This window comes from Pantherophis guttatus, chromosome 7 (genome assembly GCF_059756535.1).
Source record: "Pantherophis guttatus breed Tessera chromosome 7, ASM5975653v1, whole genome shotgun sequence".
NCBI classification, from domain to species: Eukaryota; Metazoa; Chordata; class Lepidosauria; order Squamata; family Colubridae; genus Pantherophis; species Pantherophis guttatus.
The window spans coordinates 8,977,411-8,995,632 of NC_142069.1; the positions used below are offsets into that span (position 1 = coordinate 8,977,411).

At 44.6% G+C, this 18,222-nt stretch overlaps 1 protein-coding gene across 1 annotated transcript; it reads left to right on the forward strand.

Moving 5' to 3' along the window:
• Positions 1-1,541: 1,541 nt before the first annotated feature.
• LOC148112766 (uncharacterized) lies at positions 1,542-11,582 on the forward strand. The gene is made up of 3 exons (XM_087872982.1): positions 1,542-1,625; positions 9,107-9,240; positions 10,417-11,582. The coding sequence occupies exons 2-3, from the start codon at positions 9,129-9,131 to the stop codon at positions 10,743-10,745; spliced, it is 441 nt and encodes a 146-aa protein (XP_087729108.1). The 5' UTR covers positions 1,542-1,625; positions 9,107-9,128; the 3' UTR covers positions 10,746-11,582.
• The last annotated feature ends 6,640 nt before the right edge of the window (positions 11,583-18,222 follow it).

Genomic DNA, 18,222 nt, shown 5'->3' on the forward strand with positions numbered 1-18,222 from the left:
TGTGAGAGCCCCCCATGCATGCGCCCTGCCCATACGGATCTCCAGTGCATGCTCACAATCTGTTGTGGCCCGCCAGCGGCCTGCTGCTGATCCCGACGACAAGGAGGCTGGTGTGGTGTCGCGCCAGCAGCCTGCGAGGAGGCTGAAGAGGATGTGGTGCCAGAGGCAGAGACTCAGCCTGGGCCTTCAGAACCTCCAGAGGCTCCTTCCAGTGGAGAGAGCGAAGTGGAGGAGCCTCTCCTCAATGCTCGAGCACGCAGGGCTGCCAAAAGGCAGGAGTGGCTACTCAGGAGGAGGAGGAGGTCTCCTCGAGAGTAAGGCTTGAGGATAATTGGCCACTCCTTTAGACTATTTAAGTCACACACCTTTAGTAAGTTTCTTGCTGGAAACAACTTGTAATTATCATCAGAGCATTTTTGGAAAAGTCTAATCGTATCTTGTTTTCTGGGCTGGTTGCCAACCTTTGCCGGACTTTGGTTTATTCTTGCTACTTAATAAATTTGATAAGGACCATTGGTGTGTGTCAATATCCTCGGAAATCCGGAGCTGGGGCAGAACACAATCTCCCGCACATGCACGCACGTCTCTCATGGATGTATGTGCATCCCCGTGCATTCCCATGCATACACCCACCCCCCACACATGCGCACGCAATCCCCACATGTGTGCCCATCCCTGCCCCTCCACGCAAGCGCAGCAGAGACCCGAAGACCAACTGGCTGGTGGGAGGGTTGCGTGCATGAGCGGTGGAGCTGAGCTGGGGTGACGGTTGGCATGCCCACAAAGAGGTCTCTGCATGCCACCTGTGGCGCGCGTGCCATAGGTTCGCCACCATGGGTAAAGGGCAGTGGTGGGTTTCAAAAAATTTTATCACCAGTTCTGTGGGTGTGGCTTGGTGGGCGTGGCATGACGGGCATGGCAGGGGAAGGTTACTGCAAAATCCCCATTTCCTCCTGATTAGCTGGGACTTGGGAGGCAGAGAATAGATGACAGTGGAGCCAGTCAGAATTTTTACTACCGGTTCTCCGAACTACTCAAAATTTCCGCTACCGGTTCTTCAAAACTGGTCAGAACCTGCTGAAACCCACCTCTGATTCCCTCCCGTCCTGGGGGAAGGATTTTGCAAAATCTCCATTCCCACCCCACTCTGGGGCCAGCCAGAGGTGGTATTTGCCGGTTCTCTGAACTACTCAAAATTTCCGCTACCAGTTCTCCAGAACTGATCAGAACCTGCTGAAACCCTTCTCTGGTATAGGGTCTCCTGCTTGAGTAGGGGGTTGGACGAGAAGACCTTGAAGGTCTCTTACCAGTTCTATTCTGATTGAATCTACCGAAGATGTTCTTGCATTGCAGACATTCATCAGTAGATGGCGATGCTGGCATTATTCAACTCGGATAGGATGCTAGTCTGTTTTGTGGGAGCACAAAAACCTAAGTGCCACATTGTGTGACTAAATCATGGGTGAATGTGTGTGGACCTCGCAATTTTGGGAAGCCTACAAAAGGATGTGCAAAACAGGGGCTCCTGCACAGAAGGGGAAAAGTCTGCTTCAGGTTGCCTCAGGAACAGCAAGCGGACAGAGATCAAGGAAGACACACAACTTTGAAACCAGAACTTCACCAAGGTAAGTTCTTTGACCTGAAGTGATGAGATACTAACTTTCAGAAGGAATAACATTAAAAATTTCTCCAGACTGAATTACTGTATGTTTTTTTCTTCTTCTTCTCCATTTGCTGGGTTTACACTGGCAAATCTTAGAACTTCATCTACTATTTGCTCAATTTTATTGATCAACTATTGACATTTCTCAATATTTCTCAAAGAAATGTCAAATTTCTCTTTTTTTTAAAGAGATCTTTCGATCAGAACTTGTCCTATTTCCTTTCCTTTTTCCAATGGTCCTGCTGCACCTTATTTAACCTTTTGATTGCAACCAACTCTTTCATTTCTTCTTGACTGGTTTTCTTTTTTTTTAGCTTTATTACAATTTTATTTCACAATCTCATCAGTTTGCTAGATTCTTCCGAGCACTTTCGTCTTCTTGAGCTAGACAAATTGTTTAAACTAAACGATTATTTAAACTAAAATTGTTGAAAGCTGGAAACTTCATTGCTTGTAGGTTGCACTCTTTATTCTGAATTCTTTTTATAGATTTTTATGATTATTAGGCTTTGAAGACCTAAAAAAAAATATTCGGTCAAAGATGATAGAGGAATGAATACAGCGAAGAATCTTTCTAGAATATCACTATATTTTAGAGTGGAGGAATCAGAAATTTTTAGTATTTCTGCAATAAATTACAGGTCATTTTATTGTTGAAAAAAGTACTGAGATAGATTCTATTAGACTAGACTACATTCAAACTCAGATTAATTCAACGTTAAGCATTCATAAATGATTCATATTTCTTCTTTTTCCAACTTCAATTCTGATCATGGCTCAATGGTTAATTTTAAGATTTCTCTCACAACTTGAAAGAGTTATACCCATCTCAGGGCAACAAAAAACCTTTTTTTTTTTTAACAATAAAAATTTATTTCAGGAATTCATGTCCACATTATGCACATGTTGAATGCCAGTGAAGTTTAACAGAGGTTGGCATATGCAGAAAACGAGAAGATTCTTGAGTTTTTAAAATTATTTTTAAGAGGATAGTTCCAGAAATAAGATCATTTTGGATTCCTTCCTAGTGACCTAAAACTTGTCCATTAAAGCAAATACCGGTAAATTCTATTCCACAGAAACATCTGAATTAGTTCTCAACACTGAGGGGTCTAGAATAGAATAGAATAGAATAGAATAGAATAGAATAGAATAGAATAGAATAGAATAGAATAGAATTCTTTATTGGCCAAGTGTGATTGGACACACAAGGAAAAAAAACCAGTGGATATTTAATTTTGATCATGGTGAGTTTAGGAATATCCATACAGCCATATAGGCTTTTGGGAAAGGGACATTCAAGTTCAGATGCTAACCACAAAGTTGCTGTTTGATATGCAATAATGCACAAGAGCATTATTTGAAATGTATGTTGGTCCCTTTCCTGGCAAGATTATCAATGCAAAAAAATAAAATAATAAAATGGTGTCAGCTCTTTGTGATGGAGCACCCACAGCTTCTGAAGTCAAGGCATTCCACTTGTTCTAACTGTCAGGAAATTTCTCTTTATTTCTAGGTTGGTTCTCTCCTTGATTAGTTTCCACCCATCTCTTCTTCTGCTTTGGAGAATGAGTTGATTCTCTCCTCTTTGGAGTAGCCCCTCAAATGTTGGAACACTGCTATCATGTCACCCCTAGTCCTTCTTTTCATTAAACTAGACATACCCAGTTCCTGCAACCGTTCTTCATATGTTTTAGCCTCCAGTCCCCTCATCATCTTTGCTGCTCTTCTCTGCACTCTTTCTAGAGTCTCCACATCCTTTTTACATTGTGGCGACCAAAACTGAATGCAGTAGTCCAAGTGTGATCTTACCAAGGCACCAGGGGTGGGTTGTACTTATCTTTACTACCGGTTCACAACGGGGCCGCGCGCAGAAGCTCCCTGAGGATGTTGGGGTCGATGGGTGGAGCCTCCCGCCAGTTTTACTACCAGTTCTTGCAAACTGGTCCTCATCGGGGGCAACCCACCACTGTAAGGCACTATAAAGTGGTACTAACACTTCACACGATCTTGATTCTATCTTTTGTTAATGCAGCCTAGGACTGGGACACGTCCTTAAAATCTCACACCACAAGGATTCTCTCCCAGGGCTGGATGATATTTTAGAACAGCGGTCCCCAACCTTTGTGACTTGGCGGCCCGGCAGGGGGGAAATGGGAACTGGGCTGCGTAAGTGGTGGGCCAATCCACACACACTCGCAGCCCTTGTACGAGCAGCGGGTCAGTGCCCGTGCGCAAGAGTGCCCGCTGCTTGTGCAAGTTAAGCTGCGCGCGTGCTCCGGCCCGCCACTCATGCAGCCCAATTCTGAATAGGCTAAGGCCCGGTAATGAGTCACAGCCCAGAGATTGGGGACTCCATTTTAGAAGACTTTTCCCTCTATCTGTAGGAAAAGAGTTATCAGAATTTGGGGGGTGGAGTGAAAAGCGAGTTCAGTCTAGAACAGGGGTCAGCAACCTTAAACACTCAAAGAGCTACAGAGGTCCTAACCGGAAGCCCCCTATTCAATTCTAGAGCCAACCGGAAGTCTGGTTCTGCTCACCATAGTGTCTCCTCCTAGCGCGGCGTCCTTTTTTCTCTACCTATCCTAACTGAAAGCCCTATCAATTATCAATATATTGTGGAGCTGACTGGCGACAGGGAACCGCAGCAGAAGGATGAAAGAGTCACATGCGGCTCCAGAGCCGCAGGTTGCCTACTCCTGGCCTAGAATCCCTATGTAGCCAGAAGAGAACTAAGTCAATAACCCTTAGAGTGCCCTTGACTCTTCTCTAACTCCTTCTCACCATGACTTGAGAAGATTTATGTGTATAGCCTTTTTATAATAATTCAGATTAATTGAAGTAGGTCTTTCACGCCTGATATTATCTGCTTCATTGCTTTATTATTATTAATTTATTAATTTATTTTGCTTTAATTTATATGCCGCCCTTCTCCGGAGACTCAGGGCGGCTTACAATGCGTTAAGCAATAGCCTTCATACTTTTGTATATTTATACAAAGTCATCTTATTGCCCCCACAATCTGGTCCTCATTTCACCTACCTTTGAAAGGATGGAAGGCTGAGTCAACCTTGAGCCTGGTGAGATTTGAACTTGCAGTAATTGCAGGCAGCTGATATTAATAACAGTGCTTTAGTCCACTGTACTACAGGCTCTTGTTTATCCCTCATCTGTCAGATCCTTGAACATCTTTTGAAAAGGAAGGAATTCTGCTGGATTCCCACACAATTGGAAACACGGAAAAGAAGCTTTTGCTTGAGTTGTAGCTGAACACCGTAAATATCTTCTCCAGAACATTATTAAATGAAGAGGATTTTGTAACAATTAGCAGTGGCTATTAAACACGCTTTTATATAACATAATACACAGTTATCAAGAGGGCAATAAAGCAGTAAACAGCAATTCATGAAGAATTTTAAATTGCTGTTCACTGTTTTATTGCTCTCTTGGTAATTGTGCACAAGGATTACCTGTAGCTCACATTCAAATCTGGTTTTGCTGTGAAATTTACTAGTTGCCTCCCAAAAAGCATCTGAGGGTAGTCCATGGTGAAGTCTACGAAGTGGGTCAAAAGAGTCAAGATGACAACTAAGACTATAGAATTGAAGCCCCATCCGAGTTGTTGTTTTGCACCAGTGGTGGGTTTCAAAATTTTTTACTACCAGTTCTGTGGGTGTGGTTTGGTGGGTGTGGAATAGCTTGGTGGGCGTGGCAGGGGAAGGTTACTGCAAAATCCCCATTTCCTCCCAATCAGCTGGGACTTGGGAGGCAGAGAATAGATGGGGGCGGGGCCAGTCAGAATTTTTACTGCTGGTTTACTACTCAAAATTTCCGCTACCGGTTCTCCAGAACTGGTCAGAACCTGCTGAAACCAGTGGTGAAATGTAAAATTTGTTACTACCAGTTCTGTGGGTGTGGCTTGGTGTGTGTGGGGTAATATGACTGAGTGGGCATGGCCAACTTTTTTTTTTTTTACTTTTAAAACCATTTTTTCTACAACCTCTTCGGCTGAAGAGGTTGTTTAAAAAATGCTTTTAAAAGCCTCTGACGATCCCAGCTGAGTTGCCTGATTGGCAGAGGCTTTCTTTTTTTTTAAAAAAAAAAGCCTCTGATGATCCCAGCTGAGCCGCGCGATCATCAGAGGCTTTTTTTTTTACTTTTAAAAGCATTTTTTCGGCCAAAGAGGTTGTAGAAAAAATGCTTTTAAAAATTAAAAAAGAAAGCCTCTGATGATTGCGTGGCTCAGCTGGGCATGGGGGGTAGGGGGGGGGCAGGGATTTTTGCTACCGGTTCTCCGAACCACCAGCCTCCATCACTACCGGATCGGGCGATCGGGTCCGAACCGGGAGCATTTCACCACTGGATGAAACCCACCTGTTTTGCATGTATTGTGTTGCAAAGCTTGTAAGCCGCCTTGAGTCATCATGTGTGAGTAGGCAACAATATAAATGTTGTAAAAAAATAAAATAAAATAAAATAAAATAAAATAAGATAAGATAAGATAAGATAAGATAAGATAAGATAAGATGATAAGATAACATAACATAACAACGTAACATAACATAACATAACAACGTAACATAACATAACATAACATAACATAACATAACATAACATAACATAACATAACATAACATAACATAACATAACATAACATAAATAACTGGGACAAGTTTTCAGAATAACAAAATCACAGAGTTGGAAGGGACCTTGTAGGTCTTCTAGTCTGACCTCCTGCTCAACCAGAAGACCCCATACCATTTCAGATAAATGGTTGTCCAATCCAATCTCTTCTTAAATGGTTGTCCAATCTCTTCTTAAAAACCTCAGCTATGCCCTCCCACAATTTCTGGAGGCAAGCTGTTCCACTGATTAATTGTTCTAACTATCAGGAAACCGCCGAACAGATTATCATGGATTGAACCACTGTTGGAAGAAATATCCTTCTGGGTTCAGTTCCAAGTGGGGGAAAGAGACACTGGATTCATGGAAGTTGCTTGGAAAGAAGGTTTATTGATGAACAGGATCACATGGCTTGAGTGCCTGAACAGAAAAAAAGGGCAGAGATGCTGAGAGTGCCTGGGTTTTATACCCTCTGTTGGGTTTTGAATTTGAGCTTGTATTCTGATTGGTTGTCAGACTCCCATGGAGCCATGCAGGGGCAACTCTGTAGGCTGTCCTGAGTCCCAAGCTTGGTTGAGCCTTGCTGGGTGATGTAATCTTCCCAGGTGTCATGTGGTGAGATGGGTAGAGGGCTAATCCTATCTTTATTGGATCTTGGGTGAGGGCAATTCCTACTATGGCTCTGCCTGAAGGAGGGAGATCTTTGTTACGTAGAATAGACTGGCCCAGGCCTTAATGGCCCATTGACAAGGGGGGCGGGGGCTGATTTTCTACCTTCCTTTTAGGGAAAATATTTTGCCCTTTTAATATATCCTAAAATATCTCATTTTTCTAGGAGAGGGGTGGGTGCTAACTTCCTACACCACCATCTCAGGGATGAAATCCAGCAGGTTCTAACAGGTTCTGGAGAACCGGTAGCGGAAATTTTGAGTAGTTCAGAGAACCGGCAAATACCACCTCCAGCTGGCCCCAGAGGAATGGAGTGGGGTGGGAATGGAGATTTTGCAATATCCTTCCCCCAGGAGGGGAGGGAATCAGAAGTGGGTTTCAGCAGATTCTGGAGAACCGGTAGCAGAAATTTTGAGTAGTTCGAAGAACCGGTAGTAAAAAATTCTGACTGGCCCTGCCCCCATCTATTCTCTGCCTCCCAAGTCCCAGCTGATCGGGAGGGAATGGGGATTTTGCAGTAACCTTCCCCTGGAGTGGGGTGGAAATGGAGATTTTACAGTATCCTTTCCCTGGAGTGGGGTGGAAAAGGAGATTTTACAGTATCCTTTCCCAGGAATGGGGAGGGAATGGGGATTTTACAGTATCCTTCCCCTGCCATGCCCACCAAGCCATGCCACGCCCACCAAGCCATGCCACACCCACTAAACCACACCCACAGAACCGGTAGTAAAAAATTTTTGAAACCCACCACTGGAGGGAATGGAGATTTTGCAGTATCTTTCCCCTGGAGTGGGGTGGGAATGGAGATTTTGCAATCTCCTTCCCCTGCCATGCCCGCCAAGCCACGCCCACAGAACCGGTAGGGGAAAAAAAATTGGATTTCACCCCTGCACCATCTTGATTCTTTTGATACACACGCACATCCGTTGAGGAGATATCTGTCTATGGTTTTGTCTAGAGCAGTGTTTCTCAACCTTGGCCGCTGGACGATGCGTGGACTTCAACTCCCAGAATTCCCCAGCCAGCTCTGCTGGCTGGGGAATTCTGGGAGTTGAAGTCCACGCATCGTCCAGCGGCCAAGGTTGAGAAACACTGCTCTAGAGGGAGGCAAAACCATTTTTGTCTTTTCGTTTTATGAATTAGGCCAGGGGTATCAAACTCAAGGCCCGCGAGGTGCTTAGATTTGGCCCACAGGGCCACTCTGGAAACAGCAGAGGACTGGCCAGCAGTGCGTCCGCCAGCAAAAACGGAGCTCGGGAGGTCCGCCTTCATTGGCTGGAACACTGCCTGTCAAATGAATATAGCAATTGGGTTTGTTAACCTGCGTTTGGGGCCCTTAGTGTCCTGTGTGAAACCAGTCATCAAACAAAGTCAATCAACCTGTTAATTCCTGTCAGCTTTGTCTACCACGCAGGACAGTTGCGGAAATAACATGTTCTCTATGTGAACGTGAGGCGAAAATATAGACTAATTCACCTCCCGCTGCTTAGAATTTCGCTTCTCATCTTCAGCTCTGAAGCCTCTTGGAGGAGAAGCGAAACGTTTTCAAAGAAAACCCAGAAAGTCCAGTTGCCTCTTGAAAATAAAAAGCACCTTTGGGAGAACCTGATCTATGGAGATTTGAGAATCTCCATAGACCAGGAGTGGGCAAACGTGGCCCTTTTACAACCTGTGGACTTCAACTCCCAGAATTCCTGAGACAGCCAAGCTGGCTCAGGAATTCTGGGAGTTGAAGTCCACAGGTCATAAACGGGCCATATTTGCCCACCTCTGCCATAGACAGTAACAGAGTTGGAAGGGACCTTGGAGGTCATCTAGTCCAATCCCCTGCTCACACAGGAGACCTGTACTAGGGATTCGAACCGCCAAAGTGCTGACTTTTCTGATAGACAAGCTCGGTGTCTTAGCCCCTGAGCCACCTAGTCAGCCTAGTCACTCAATGGAATAGCTTGCCTTCTGAATTGTGAGTGCTCCATCCCTGGAGGTTTCCAAAAAATAGACAGGACAACCCTTTGACCAGGATGGTATAAGTTGTCCTTCTTTGAACCAGGGGTTGGACTAGAAGACCTTCCGAGGGCCCATCCAGCCCTATGATTATTCTATGTTCTATAATGGAGACATTTTCAGCTGTTTGTTTTCTCTTTTCTCCAGAACCTTTCGTAGGCATTCAGACATGATTAAGCTCCTGTTCATACTGTCCTTTACGACCGTTCTCAAACAAAGCAGAATTCTTGGGAAACCTGTCCATGGGGACCTCAGTTCCATGCTGAAGTCTGGCTTCTCAGGTACGTGTTGTAGATGTGCCATTGACCTCTTGTATTTACTGACATTACACATTATTCCCAAGTATTTGCTGGTGGGTCAAAGTCATGGCAGGTTGTGATTGTGTTGTTCCTCACCCGTAGACAGAATCTTACCAAACTAAAGCATGCTAACACCCACCCGTAAGGTATATACTGTATACTCCGCGCCGGAGTATAAGACATACGAAGATTTCAAAGAGGAAAACAAGAAAAAAAAATAGTTTTTGCCCTCCCCAGCCCCCAGGAGCACTCTGCAGGCCTCCCAAACCGTCTGCGTGCCCTGTTTTCGTGAAAAACGGAGCCATTTTCACAAAAAATGGGCCCGTTTTTGGCCTCCCAAACCTCCCACATCAATGGTGGGTTTCAAAATTTTTTACTACTGGTTCTGTGGGTGTGGCTTGGTGGGTGTGGCATAGCTTGGTGGGTGTGGCAAGGGAAGGATACTGTAAAATCTCCATTCCCACCCCACTCCAGGGGAAGGATACTCTAAAATCTCCATTCCCTCCTAATCATCTGGGACTTGGGAGGCAGAGAATTGATAGGGGTGGGGCCAGTCAGAATTTTTACTACTGGTTCTCCGAACTACTCAAAATTTTCACTACCAGTTCTCCAGAACTGGTCAAAACCTGCTGAAACCCACCTCTGCCCCACGCATTGCGTTTTTGCCCTCCCCAGCCCCCAGGAACACTCTGCAGGCCTCCCAAACCCTCTTTTCATCCTGTTTTTGTGAAAAATGGGCCTGTTTTTGGCAAAAATGGGACGTGCGGGGTGGGGCTTCGGGAGGCCAAAAATGGCTGTATTCGATGTATAAGATACACCAACATTTCCACCCTCTTTTAGGGAGGAAAAAAGTGTGTCTTATACTCTGAAAAGTATGGTACTTTGGGAACTGTTAGGGAGGAGCTGTCTTCACCCACTTTCTCCCACATATATTGTCTGAACTGAGTTGTCTCTTGCCCTTCTGGAATGCAGCCCCTCCCTCCTGGGAATCCAGACTACATTCCACCACACTAGGCCAGAATTCAATTATGGGAGCCTTTCAGACTTTCAGCACACAATAATGTCATCCATTTACGGCTGCCCTTGTTAATTTGTCCCTGTGTTTCACGATGTATCTTGCTGTATCCTGCCTTCTTCAACTGAATCTCCTTTCCTTAGATCCACCTGCTGAATGGCAGAAAAAGAGGAATTCCTACTACGCGACCCAAGACCCCGAAGAGCCCAACCTGGCCGATCCTACCAGCCTTTGCTATTTTATCCAAGAGAGCGAGACAGAAAGCCAGATCTCGTGTAGGCTCCGGTTCACCAGAAGTAAATTTAACTTCAATTCTTTCGGACTCCGGTTTGGGAAAAGGCAGGGGTCCCCCTTGGCTGAAGACAGACAACGGGCTTCTCTAAACCGTGGGAAAATCATGGACGCTCTGCTCAAGCCCAACCTGGAGAGGAGATTGGCTGGGTGTGAGGACAGTTCCGAAGACAATTGTTAAGTTTCGAAAAGCCAGTTTAAGGCCAGCCATCGCAAACAGTGGCTCTCTAAAAGTGGCATTTGGGGAGATAATTTCCGTCACAAACTCCTTTAACCCTGGTTTCCAGCCACTGGATATTCAGTGCAGGTAGTCCTCGACTTACGGCCACAACTAGGAGCAGAATTTCCATTGCTAAGCGAGGCCGTCGTAGGTGGCTTGTGACTGATGATACGACCTTTTTTTTTTTTGCCGCAGTTCTTAAGCAATTCACTGCACTTGTTAAGTGAACTGTGTGGTCACTAAGCAAATCAGCTCCCCTCCCCCCCATGGATTTGGCTTGTTGGAATCCGACTGAGAAAGTCACAAGCGGCAGTTCCATAACCCCAGGATGCTGCAACCATTGCCAATAAATAATATTTATTATTTTATTATTATTTATTATTAATCATATTTCTATGCCGCCCACTCTCCGAGGACTCTGGGCGGCTTACAACAATACAGGTTGCCAAGTGCCTAAATTTTGTTCACCGTGACAATGGAGCTCCTGCGACAGTTGTAAGTGCGAGGATCTGTCGCAAGTCACTTTTCTTTCCCCCCCAGTGTCGTCGTAACTTAGAACAGTCGCTAAACAAATAGTTGTAAGTCGAGGACTAGGTAAGCTGTAGTTTGGAGGCATCTTCGTTTTTATTTTTTCTAAATCTAAAACCTTGCCCGTTGGTAAATCTCGGTTTTAAGCATTTATCTCAAAAATATATTAAAATGTCATGACTGCTTGCTAAGTGTTCATATCGGTCAGGTATGTTTGTTCAAATAGAGATAAAACATGTAACTCCCAAGCATGCAGTTTAATAAACTTAATTATCTCAATGGTACACATGGACTGTTTACATCCGTTTCTTTTGGGAAAAGGGTGCAAATTCTGCTTTATCTATCCGATACCTTTGGAGCTGCCTAAATAACATCACCCCTCATTTGAAAATGCATCATTACAAGGACAGAAAAGTGCGCTCATTTGCATATTAATGGTGCATGGTAATAAATCCCTTGCGTGCCTCTCTTTCTTTCCCTTCTGTCTTTCCCTGGACGTTTCCACGCAATTTTTTTAAAAAAATTGCTTTATTCCCATTGTAATTCCACTCCTCGATGATCTCACATTGTTGTTCATCTTGGCCAGGCTTAAGCTGACCTATTTCTGGCACAGCTGCGGCACATCTAAAAATAAAGACTGCCTTGAAGAGGAACTGCACTGTTGTTTAACAGACATGTGGATTGTTTTCTTGGCAATCATGCAAAAGCATTATTCCCCCACCATCCAGTCAGAGCTGAAGAAGCTTCTTGGTCTTCAAAGGAAAACTCAGAAAGTCCAGTTGCCTCTTGAAAAAGCATCTTTGAAACAACCATGGCCTGGATGACGGAGAATCGCCATAGACAATGCAAAAGCAATTTGTTTTTCATGATTTTTTTTTTCAACATCTTGGGCTAGCTTCACCCTGGGTTTCCTCCTGGCATCCAGAGGTTCACCAGATCCTTCCTTCCTCCCTCCCTCCCTCCCCCTCCCTCCTTCCTATCTTTCCCTCCCTGCCTTTTAATTCCTTGTCACTTTTTTCCTTCCTTCCTTCCTTCCTTCCTTCCTTCCTTCCTTCCTTCCTTCCTTCTTTCCTTCCTCTCTCCCTCCCCCCTCCCTCCTTCCTATCTTTCCCTTCCTGCCTTTTAATTCCTTGTCACTTTTTTCCTTCCTTCCTTCCTCCCTCCCTCTCTCCCTCCCTCCCTCCCTCCCCCCTTCCTATCTTTCCCTCCCTGCCTTTTAATTCCTTGTCACTTTTTTCCTTCCTTCCTTCCTTCCTTCCTTCCTTCCTTCCTTCCTTCCTTCCTTCCTTCCTTCCTTCCTCTCTCCCTCCCCCCTCCCTCCTTCCTATCTTTCCCTTCCTGCCTTTTAATTCCTTGTCACTTTTTTCCTTCCTTCCTTCCTCCCTCCCTCTCTCCCTCCCTCCCTCCCTCCCCCCTTCCTATCTTTCCCTCCCTGCCTTTTAATTCCTTGTCACTTTTTTCCTTCCTTCCTTCCTTCCTTCCTTCCTTCCTTCCTTCCTTCCTTCCTTCCTTCCTTCCTCTCTCCCTCCCCCCTCCCTCCTTCCTATCTTTCCCTTCCTGCCTTTTAATTCCTTGTCACTTTTTTCCTTCCTTCCTTCCTCCCTCCCTCTCTCCCTCCCTCCCTCCCTCCCCCCTTCCTATCTTTCCCTCCCTGCCTTTTAATTCCTTGTCACTTTTTTCCTTCCTTCCTTCCTTCCTTCCTTCCTTCCTTCCTTCCTTCCTTCCTTCCTTCTTCCCTCTCTCCCTCCCTCCCTCCCCCTCCCTCCTTCCTATCTTTCCCTCTCTGCCTTTTAATTCCTTGTCACTTTTTTCCTTCCTCCCTTCCTTCCTTCCTTCCTTCCTTCCTTCCTTCCTCTCCCTCCCCCCTCCCTCCTTCCTATCTTTCCCTCCCTGCCTTTTAATTCCTTGTCCCTTTTTTCCTTCCTTCCTTCCTTCCTTCCTTCCTCTCTCCCTCCCCCCTCCCTCCTTCCTATCTTTCCCTTCCTGCCTTTTAATTCCTTGTCACTTTTTTCCTTCCTTCCTTCCTTCCTCCCTCCCTCTCTCCCTCCCTCCCTCCCCCCTTCCTATCTTTCCCTCCCTGCCTTTTAATTCCTTGTCACTTTTTTCCTTCCTTCCTTCCTTCCTTCCTTCCTTCCTTCCTTCCTTCCTTCCTTCCTTCCTTCTTCCCTCTCTCCCTCCCTCCCTCCCCCTCCCTCCTTCCTATCTTTCCCTCTCTGCCTTTTAATTCCTTGTCACTTTTTTCCTTCCTCCCTTCCTTCCTTCCTTCCTTCCTTCCTTCCTTCCTCTCCCTCCCCCCTCCCTCCTTCCTATCTTTCCCTCCCTGCCTTTTAATTCCTTGTCACTTTTTTCCTTCCTTCCTTCCTCCCTCCCTCTCTCCCTCCCTCCCTCCCTCCCTCCCCCCTTCCTATCTTTCCCTCCCTGCCTTTTAATTCCTTGTCACTTTTTTCCTTCCTTCCTTCCTTCCTTCCTTCCTTCCTTCCTTCCTTCCTTCCTTCCTTCTTCCCTCTCTCCCTCCCTCCCTCCCCCTCCCTCCTTCCTATCTTTCCCTCTCTGCCTTTTAATTCCTTGTCACTTTTTTCCTTCCTCCCTTCCTTCCTTCCTTCCTTCCTTCCTTCCTTCCTTCCTCTCCCTCCCCCCTCCCTCCTTCCTATCTTTCCCTCCCTGCCTTTTAATTCCTTGTCCCTTTTTTCCTTCCTTCCTTCCTTCCTTCCTTCCTCTCTCCCTCCCCCCTCCCTCCTTCCTATCTTTCCCTTCCTGCCTTTTAATTCCTTGTCACTTTTTTCCTTCCTTCCTTCCTCCCTCCCTCTCTCCCTCCCTCCCTCCCTCCCCCCTTCCTATCTTTCCCTCCCTGCCTTTTAATTCCTTGTCACTTTTTTCCTTCCTTCCTTCCTTCCTTCCTTCCTTCCTTCCTTCCTTCCTTCCTTCCTTCTTCCCTCTCTCCCTCCCTCCCTCCCCCTCCCTCCTTCCTATCTTTCCCTCTCTGCCTTTTAATTCCTTGTCACTTTTTTCCTTCCTCCCTTCCTTCCTTCCTTCCTTCCTTCCTTCCTTCCTTCCTCTCCCTCCCCCCTCCCTCCTTCCTATCTTTCCCTCCCTGCCTTTTAATTCCTTGTCCCTTTTTTCCTTCCTTCCTTCCTTCCTTCCTTCCTCTCTCCCTCCCCCCTCCCTCCTTCCTATCTTTCCCTTCCTGCCTTTTAATTCCTTGTCACTTTTTTCCTTCCTTCCTTCCTCCCTCCCTCTCTCCCTCCCTCCCTCCCCCCTTCCTATCTTTCCCTCCCTGCCTTTTAATTCCTTGTCACTTTTTTCCTTCCTTCCTTCCTTCCTTCCTTCCTTCCTTCCTTCCTTCCTTCTTCCCTCTCTCCCTCCCTCCCTCCCCCTCCCTCCTTCCTATCTTTCCCTCTCTGCCTTTTAATTCCTTGTCACTTTTTTCCTTCCTCCCTCCCTTCCTTCCTTCCTTCCTTCCTTCCTTCCTCTCCCTGCCCCCTCCCTCCTTCCTATCTTTCCCTCCCTGCCTTTTAATTCCTTGTCACTTTTTTCCTTCCTTCCTTCCTTCCTTCCTTCCTTCCTTCCTTCCTTCCTTCCTTCCTTCTTCCCTCTCTCCCTCCCTCCCTCCCCCTCCCTCCTTCCTATCTTTCCCTCCCTGCCTTTTAATGCCTTGTCACTTTTTTCCTTCCTTCCTTCCTTCCTTCCTTCCTTCCTTCCTTCCTTCCTTCCTTCCTTCCTTCCTTCCTCTCCCTCCCCCCTCCCCCTTCCTATCTTTCCCTCCCTGCCTTTTAATTCCTTGTCCCTTTTTTCCTTCCTTCCTTCCTTCCTTCCTTCCTTCCTTCCTTCCTTCCTTCCTTCCTTCCTCCCTTTCTCCCTCCCTCCCTCCCCCTCCCTCCTTCCTATCTTTCCCTCCCTGCCTTTTAATGCCTTGTCACTTTTTTCCTTCCTTTCTTCCCTTCTTCCTCCCTCCCTCCCTCCTCCCTCCTTCCTATCTTTCCCTCCCTGCATTTTAATTCCTTGTCTTCCTCCCTCCCTCCCTCCTTCCTATCTTTCCCTCCCCACCCCCACCCTCTTTCCAGAGAGGTTCAGCCCCCGTGACATCATGCCAAGGTCTCCTTCCAATAAACTCAATTAGAAATGCAATGGAAGGACTGTGCCTTCCTTATCTACTCATTGTGACCTTGGCTATTTTTGGAAGTCACTGGATAAAGCTCAAACATAGCAATAGCACTTAAGACTTATAGACCCCTTTATAGTGCTTTACACCCCTCTCTAAGCAGTTTACAATCAGTCTATTTCCTCCAACAATCTGGGTCCTCGTTTTACCGACCTCGGAAGGATGGAAGGCCAAGTCAACCTTGAGTTGGTCAGGATTGAACTACTGGTAGTGGGCAGAGTTTGCCTGCAATACTGCATTCTAAACACTGTGCCATCAAACATGTAGATTGAACAAATGTTTCCAGCAAAAATCATCCACTGGATACAATGGGTTTGCTTACCAACCATTGCAAAAAAGTTTTTAAAATCGGGAATGGTCCTAGTGTGGTCCACTTAATGATTGCCATGACTTATGACTGTAATTATCAGCTCAGTTATGGTTTTGAGGACTACCTGCATTTTTCTAGGGTTTGCTTAATGTTGCTCATTCTGAGTAGGAATTGTGCAACAGGTAAATATTGTACGTATGAAAGTGAGAAAGATATATCCAATTCACAGGTCTAATATACATCCTATCAATAGCAAGTGATATACCGAGCCAGTTCAAAAATGCCTAGGTGGGAATAGATGATAACAGCCAAAAACATGTGGACATATTATCTATAGCCATCACAATTACTCAGATAGAGATAGATAGATAGATAGATAGATAGATAGATAGATAGATAGATAGATATAGATGGATGGATGGATGGATGGATGGATGGATGGATGGATGGATAGATAGATAGATAGATAAAGATAGGTAGGTAGATAGATAGAAGATAGGTAGGTAGATGGATAGATAGATAGAGAGCGGTAGATAGATAGATAGTTAGAACAGATAAACCGTAGATAGATAAGATAGATAAGTAGATAGAAGATAGGTAGGTAGATGATAGATAGATGATATAGATAGATAGATAGATAGATAGATAGATAGATAGATAGATAGATAGATAGATAGATAGATAGAATAGATAAACTGTAGATAGATAAGATAGGTAGGTAGGTAGGTAGGTAGGTAGGTAGATAGATAGATAGATAGATAGATAGATAGATAGATAGATAGATAGATAGAAGATAGGTAGGTAGATAGATAGAAGATAGGTAGGTAGATGATAGACAGACAGACAGACAGACAGCATGGATCATGCCATTGTCCCAAAACTAATATACAGGGAGCTTTGTGTCAAGACATTATTCTATATAGTATTATTTCTCTCTGCCCCCCCTAAAAAGATGGAAGAAAATCTTGTGAGAATTCCACATTCTTCGGTGTTTGCAGAAAAAAATCCATTTCAGTGCATAAGCACATTACAATGCAACACAAGACATTGCAGAAATAAACGAACTGGGCCTTCTTTTCAGTTTCTCCCTTAATAAGCCTTTATGAAAAGCATTTTCTAGTTCTGCCTTTTCATTTTCATTTCTCCATCTGGGTTTGATGATTGAAAAAAAATCTGCTTTCTTTCATTCTTGCTTCTGTGAATTAATTTGGCGTTAAAACAACTTCTCTTTACAGGACTTTGCAGCACAATGGGGGAAAAATAGTCACTAATTTATGATTCCCAGATAAGATATATTACCATTTTTTCTGCATCTCTATTATAGTGTTTTATGGGAATAAGCTGCTGATTTTCAGTAACAAGTCCTAAAAACAATCGGAAATCTTGATCCATCATGAGGTTTGAGAATCCCAGATCCTTGTGGCCTTCCTAGCCAATATAATACACTTAAGACAAAAAAGCAAATTATCTGCCTGTATTATTAATCTTCAAAATAAATAAATTAGCATGACTCAACCACATCATGGAAGTTTTTAAATGAAAGGCAACCAAGTTAATGTAGGGTTCCTGAAACAGTGATGTAATGGACCCAATGCTGTTGATTACTAATGTTAAGTTTCATCCCTCGAATGGAATTATACAGTATTTGAAGCTTAATTAATTGGAATTATTTGTATGATGAGTCACATAGGTGGCAGTCAGTAACTGAATCTTTGTTCACAATTTTCTTCTCACCATTTGGAAAGTGTCTAATACAGGGGTCGGCAACCTGCGGCTCTGGAGCTGCATGTGGCTTTCATCCCTCTTCTGTGGCTCCCTGTCACCTGTCAGCTCCACAATTGATAGGGCTTTTGGTTAGGACAGGTAGAGGAAAAAGGACACTGTGCTAGAAGACTCTATGGTGGGGGAACCAGACTTCTGGTCGGCTCCAGAATTGAACAGGGGGCTCCCGATTAGGACCTTTGTGGCTCTTTGAATGTTTAAGGTTGCTGACCCCTGATCTAATACCTACATTTAACGAGAGGTTGCTGAATTGTAGAGATTCCTTGAAAAGTATGATTTCATATTAACTCACTGAAAAGTTTATTCAAAATATTGTAGACAGTTGTGTTAAGCCATAATTTATCTTGTAAGAAATCACAACTGTGTGCACTGATATATAGTCAGTTGATACGAAGCAAATCACACACAATTTTACTGCGTTGTACAAGGCTCTCTAGATTTCCTTAGCATTCCTAGTCAATATAATGCATCTAAGATAAAAAGCAAATTATCTTCTGATATTACTAATCTTCTGAACAAAAATGAAGTGGGAATCAGTCATATCAAGGCTGAAAATTTATTTATTCATATCCCACTTTTATTATTTTTAGAAATAACTCAAGGTAGTGAACATACCTAATCTCCTTCCATCCACTATTTTCCCCACAACAACCCTGTGA